Source organism: Primulina tabacum, chromosome 7, assembly GCF_025594145.1.
Source record: "Primulina tabacum isolate GXHZ01 chromosome 7, ASM2559414v2, whole genome shotgun sequence".
NCBI classification, from domain to species: domain Eukaryota; kingdom Viridiplantae; phylum Streptophyta; class Magnoliopsida; order Lamiales; family Gesneriaceae; genus Primulina; species Primulina tabacum.
Window position 1 is genome coordinate 29,673,708 of NC_134556.1, and position 7,130 is coordinate 29,680,837.

Genomic DNA, 7,130 nt, shown 5'->3' on the forward strand with positions numbered 1-7,130 from the left:
GAAGAAATGCAATTTCTTTATAAAATTTTAAGTTTATTTTTTTAAAAAAATTAATTTCTAAATTTTATATAACTATACAATTTTTAAACACAAAAAAAAAAAAAAAAAAAACTCTGAAGACATGTAAATAAAATTTGTTCTGTAACTTTTCTTTCTTTGTGTCAGGGCCCGTGCACTTAGTTAATATTTAATTACCACACAACAAGGATTAAATGGTGTAAACAGCGAAAACGAGTTTAAAATGTTCATTAGGGCCTACAGAAATTTCGGCATGACCTCCCTGTAAGTAGGACATCCCAAAAATTTCAAAACACAACAATAACAATATACGCTCGGAAATAACATCAGTTTCACAACCAACCCAACAAACATCCTGCAGCCGCACTGGCCAGGACTAGACACAACATACCACAAATAAAATCCAAACAACATTAAAACATAACCATACAACTACACATGGCATCTCCCTGGCAAATGTATCAAACCAGCATAATATATATATAAATATCTGGGAACTCTGACACCAACCGACTGACTATTGGGTACCACTCGCTGACGCTCCACCAGACGCGTCAAAACCCCTGGAATGACCTGCTATGTCATCAAAACAACCACAACATCAAAAGAAAACAGGGGTCGGACCCCAGTACGACAAACCAGTAAAATCACGACGTAAATAAAGGACATGTAATAATATCAAGTAAATGCAATGCTATGCGATGCATGAATGGTAACAATGGAATAACGGATACCAAATGGAGTCCAAACGAATAGTATCATCAACAGTAACAGTGGCCACTCGTGCCAGGAATGCAGCATCAAATCGCCGCTCGTCCATGCACGTAGCATCGGGAATGCGAGTAGCTAAGTCGCTCGTCCCTAGCTGTCATCTGGGAATGTGGCTAATCATAATCCACTCGTCCCTCTGATGACTCAATATATCTAACAGAATCAACATAAATAGCCGTCAAAGGAGTCAAGGCTCAATATGTTATGCCAATAAAATTTATGCATGAATGCAACAAAATAAACATTCAATGCACATAATAGCAAACAACATTCACCGAATATTCTTACACGCCAATATAAGCGTCATAATGATATAGGTTTGAACGTACCTCAACTAACTTACAATCCCACAAAAATCTTAAGGAATATCGGATGAACTCGTCCAACGATATAACCTACAATATAAATCCGCTATACACTTCAATATAATGCATTCTAACCGACTAAAACAAATTAAATCGGCTCGGTTAAAAATCGAATTCCGACAGCTTATAAAACCCTTCAAAATCTGGAATTCAAGCTTAATACCTCAATATTCGAGGCTAGAATGCACAACGGTAATTTCGCAAAGGTGGCTCGCCGGAACAAGTCGCCGGAAATACTGTTCACGTCGGAAACCTAACTGAAAATTAGGGGAAAAGCTCAATTCTTCACTTTTATAAACTAATACACCAAGAACAACCAAAATTCGAAGCCAAAGCTTACATAAACCGAATCGAAGCTCACGCACCGTGCTGGAAAACAGGACCGATCGAGCATGCAACCTTCCGATACAAGGCAAGAAAGAAGCTAATAGAATGGAGGATGAAAAGTGATAACCTACTGCACAAAATTTCTGGCCGCTGGGACGCTGCACGATTGAAGCAGAAAGACGGAGAGAACGATGGGCAAGGCTGGGGAAGAACTTTTCTGGAAATGAGCGATCTGATCTTGTATCAAATGAGTTTGGGTTTTTATTAAATAAAATGGAAATGGGCTGGGCTTACTTATTGTTATTGGGCCTCACATTCTCCCCTACTAATAAAATATTTCGTCCTCGAAATCTAACAAACACAACACTGATATGCACAACATTACATCTGATAATACATAGGAAATTCAGAATACATCGCGTAATTCATTACATTCTCAAACAAATGAGGCCATTCTTGTCGCATCTTTGCCTCTAATTCCCATGTAGATTCTTCTCTTCCATGTCTACTCCATTGTACCAAAATCAATGGAATCATCTTGCTCCTGAGCTGTCTTTCCTTACGGTCCAAAATTTGCACTGGATGTTCAACATAGCTAAGGGAACTGTCCAAATCCACATCCTCGACATTCAAGATATGAGACGGATCTGGCTCATACTTCTACAACATAGATACATGAAACACATTATGTATCAAAGACAAACTCCGCGGCAAATCCAAACGATAAGCCAATGTGCCAATCCTCTCAAAAATCATAAACGGACCAATATAACGCGAAGCTAACTTCCCTTTACGTCCAAATCTCATGGTACCCCGAAATGGTGATACTTTCAAGAAAACATAATCGCCCACCTAGAACTCTAAAGGTCTACGCCTTTTATTAGCATAACTGGCTTGACGATCTTGGGTTGCTTTCATCCTTTTCCTGATCAATTCAACTTTATCTTTCATTTCTTGAATAAATTCTGGTCTTGACATCTGTCTTTCTCCTACATCTTCCCAACATATCGGCGATCTACATTTTCTTCCATACAAAGCTTCAAATGGTGCCATACCGATTGTTGCCTGAAAACTATTATTGTAAGAGAATTCAACCAAAGACAATGATTCTTGCCAACCACCTTTGAAACCCATCAATACTGCTCGTAACATATCCTCAAGAGTCTGGATGGTTCTTTCTGACTGACCATCTGTCTGCGGGTGATAGGCAGTGCTCATAGCCAACTTTGAACCCAAAGCTGATTGCAAACTTCCCCAAAACTTTGAAGCAAATCTTGGATCACGATCAGATACTATGGTTACTGGCACACCATGCAATCTCAGTATATGATCAATGTACAGTTTCGCCATTTTCAAATAAGTACAAGTACGATCATACGGAATAAAATGAGCAGATTTAGACAATCTATCAACAATCACCCAAATCGCATCACAACCACGATTAGAACGAGGTAAATGTGTCACAAAATCCATAGCAATGTGCTCCCAGTTCCACTGCGGCACTTCAAGACTATGTAACATTCCACCAGGTTTCATTCTCTCGGCTTTAACTTGTTGACACGTTAAACATTTAGCCACAAAATGAGAAATATCTTTCTTCATACCTTCCCACCAATAATGAGCTCTCAAGGTATGATACATCTTTCGAATTCCTGGGTGAATACTGTGTCGACTACAATGTGCTTCCCTTAGTATGGCTTCTTTCAGATCTATCAAATTAGGAACCACAAGTCTACCATTAAAGCGCAGACTACCATCTGAAGCAACACTAAACTTTTCTGTCTGACCTGTTCGAGACAATCCTTTCAATCTATGAATATGCGGTTCGGTCTTCTGTGCTGGTTTGATTCTGGACAAAATCTGTGGCTCGACTTGAATAGATGACACTATAAAGTAGTCTTCACTGATCTGATAAATCCATCCTGAAGTTCCCAAGTGCTTGTGAACTTTAGAGATAGTCAAAGATGTTAGCATAGCATTCTGAACTTTCCTGCTGAGAGCATCTGCAACAAGATTCATTCGCCCTGGTTGATACTGAATCTCACAATCAAAGTCTTTAAGTAACTCCATCCATCGACGTTGTCTCATGTTCAAGTCAGGCTGTGAGAAAAGATATTTAAGGCTCTTGTGATCCGAATAAATCACAAACTGCTCACCGTACAGATAATGACGCAATAACTTCAATGCAAACACAATAGCAGCCAAATCTAAGTCATGAACTGGATATCGGGTCTCATGCGGCTTCAACTGACGAGAAGCATATGCAATCACTCGCCCATTTTGCATTAGAACACATCCAAGTCCATTTAGAGATGCATCTGAACAAACAACATATCCACCTGAGCCTGATGGCAAAGCTAGCACTGGAGCTGTTGTCAACTTTTCCTTCAAAGTCTGAAAACTTGACTCACATTCATCAGTCCACACAAAACGTCGATCTTTTTGCGTTAATTGAGTCATAGGCCTTGCTATAATAGAAAATCCTTCAATGAAACGCCTATAATATCCTGCCAATCCCAAGAAACTGCGAATATCGGAAATATTCGTCGGTGTTGGCCAATTGATAACAGCTTCCATTTTACTAGGATCCACTGATTCTCCTTGAGCTGATATAACATGACCCAGAAATACAACTCTGTCCAGCCAGCATTCACATTTAGAAAATTTTGCATACAATTGCGCTGCTCTGAGTGTCTGGAGGACCAACCTTAAATGTTCTCGATGCTCCTTCCTTGTTTTCGAATAAATCAGAATGTCATCTATGAAGACAATAACAAATCTGTCTATAAATTCTCGAAAAACACGATTCATCAAATCCATAAAAACTGCATGAGCATTAGTAAATCCAAAAGGCATAACTAGAAATTCATAATGCCCATAACGTGTTCGAAATGCTGTCATCGGAACATCTTTCTCTCGAACTCTAAGCTGATGGTAGCCAGAACGGGGATCGATATTTGAATACACTGATGTACCTTGCAACTAATCAAACAAGTCATCGATACGCGGCAGAGGATACTTATTCTTCACAGTAGCTTTGTTCAACTGCCTGTAATCAATGCACATTCTCATCGTTCCGTCTTTCTTCTTTACAAACAATACCGGAGCTCCCCAAGGTGACATACTTGGTCTAATATAACCTTTTTCCAGCAAGTCCAGTAATTGCTCTTTGAGCTCTTTCAATTCCGCTGGAGTCAAACGGTATGGTGCTCTAGAAATAGGATTTGTCTCGGGCACCAACTCAATGCTAAAATCTATTTCTCTCTGGGGTGGAAATCCAGGAATTTCATCGGGAAATACATCAGGGAATTCCTTGACAACAGGAATATCAGAAACTTCAAATCTTTTTCCCTGTGTCGCATCAACTGCATAGATCATGAATCCTTCATTTCCTGTCGACAAGATTCTAAACATTTCCATTGCTGACACTAATGGAATACGTGATTGCGAATCACTACCGTAAAAATTCCATTTACTGCCATAATATGGTCTGAATCTGACGACTTCATGGAAACAATCAACCGTAGCTCGATAATTAGACAGAGTATCCATTCCCAGAATACAGTCGAAGTCAGACATATCTAGCTTGATGAGATTAGTTATCATAATATTATCATCGAATCTAATCACACAATTCAGAATTATCTCATGAGACATTAAGCATACACCGGCAGGAGTAGAGACTGACACAGTATCTATCAACAGAGTAGCAGCAAGCTCATGCTCATCAACAAATACAACAGATACAAATGAATGAGATGCTCCTGTGTCTATCAGTATACGTGCAGGATGATAAAAAATAAGACAGATACCTGCGATAACTCCGCCCGGTGCGTCTTGAACTTGATCCTGGGTTAAAGCATGAACTCGAGCCTGCTGTGGCCCTGGAAAACGCTGCTGTACCGAATCTCTAGGCTGAGGATAGCTAGACTGCTGAAAAGACTGAGTCGGTACAAAAGGTCTAGTTGCTTGTCCTCTAAAACCCTGACCAAACTGAGGTTGCTGAAATTGTTGACTTGCTGCATTCGGACATACTCTAGCATAATGTCCAACTTGCCCATAGATATTACAAGATCCATGAACTCCCGTACACTGAGTGCTGAAATGCTTACCACCACAACGATCAAAGAATACTCCACCTGGGGACCCAACTGAACTTCCACGCTGACTGCCGGAACTAGAAGAACTGCTACGAGTCTGTTTCTTGAACTGTTTTCCTTTGGCATTAAAATTTTGCTGCTTTGGTTGTTGATAAGACTGCGAAGGCTGATACGGCAGTAAAGGACGGTATAATGGTGCACCAACTGGCATCGGCACATTGCCCCCGAAACTCTGAGGAATACCTGGTTGAACCGACTGTGGTTCTGCTAAAAGTAGACTTGCCTCCACATTCTTGGCTTTCTCTACAGCATCGGCATAATTAACAGGTGCTCCAGCGACTACTAAAGTGCAAATGGTTCGATTCAATCCTTGCATAAAATGCGATAGCTTGTTCCGATCACTGCTAGCAACATGAGGAACATAGGCAAGAAGCGCTGAAAATTGAGAGGCATACTCCACTACAGTCATATTACCTTGAGTCAATCTATTGAATTCAGCTTCCTTGGCCGAATAGTACGAAGGCGGTGAATACTCTCGAGCAAACTGAGCGCAAAATACATCCCAAGTAACTCTTTCACCTGATTCTTTCAAAGCTTTTTCAGTAGTTTCCCACCATAACTGAGCTCGGTCTTTTAATTGACAAATAGCCAACTTAAGCTGCAATTCAGGAGTGTACTCCAACATATTAAACAAACACTTCATACTTTTTAGCCATGCTATAGCTTTCTCACCATCTTCATTCCCAAAGAATCGAGGAGGACGCATATTCTGAAATCGAGATATCACTAGTTCCATTTCACCCATCCCTCTAGTCAACTGATCCACTTCATGCTCAACGTTAACATTTCGTGCTTCACCACGAGGACGACGACCTCGTCTTCCCCAATCAGTCTCGTTAAGTCCTCTCACATTAGGAGCTTCAGATTCCTGAACAACTTCCTTTCCTTTTCTACCCTTATGTCCCGGTGCCATCTACAAGACACAAGGATTTAATCCACAGGCAGAAACAAAATAATGGGCGTAGCATAAGGGTATAAACTTAAACTAATACGCTCTAGTCATGCTGATACAATTAATTCAAAACATAGAAACAAGTAAGAGCAAATATTCAAACACATGCACAATCATTTTATTTGTGCCTAAACTCGAGTGTCCTAGACTCTAATTCGAGCGTATCCCAGTTACGCTCTGATACCAAACTGTCAGGGCCCGTGCACTTAGTTAATATTTAATTACCACACAACAAGGATTAAATGGTGTAAACAGCGAAAACGAGTTTAAAATGTTCATTAGGGCCTATAGAAATTTCGGCATGACCTCCCTGTAAGTAGGACATCCCAAAAATTTCAAAACACAACAATAACAATATACGCTCGGAAATAACATCAGTTTCACAACCAACCCAACAAACATCCTACAGCCGCACTGACCAGGACTAGACATAACATACCACAAATAAAATCCAAACAACATTAAAACATAATCATACAGCTACACAGGGCATCTCCCTGCCAAATGTATCAAACCAGCATAATATATATATAAATA

The 7,130-nt window shown here is 40.0% G+C and overlaps 1 protein-coding gene across 6 annotated transcripts; it reads right to left on the bottom strand.

The window, feature by feature from the left end:
* Positions 1-406: 406 nt before the first annotated feature.
* On the bottom strand, positions 407-6,932 carry LOC142550845 (uncharacterized). Of its 6 annotated transcripts, none has more exons than XR_012821426.1 (4): positions 1,776-1,811; positions 1,495-1,698; positions 1,115-1,184; positions 485-591 (listed from the first exon to the last, which is right to left on the bottom strand). XR_012821426.1 is itself a non-coding variant. In XM_075659895.1 (2 exons), exons 1-2 carry the CDS (start codon positions 6,552-6,554, stop codon positions 536-538), a joined length of 1,317 nt encoding a protein of 438 aa, XP_075516010.1. In that variant the 5' UTR covers positions 6,555-6,932; the 3' UTR covers positions 407-535. The 6 variants fall into 6 exon arrangements, 2 of the variants coding, with proteins under 2 accessions (XP_075516010.1, XP_075516009.1); XR_012821427.1 differs by having other exon boundaries at positions 577-591; positions 1,119-1,184; XR_012821428.1 differs by lacking the exons at positions 1,495-1,698; positions 1,776-1,811 and adding an exon at positions 1,318-1,482.
* Positions 6,933-7,130: the final 198 nt, after the last annotated feature.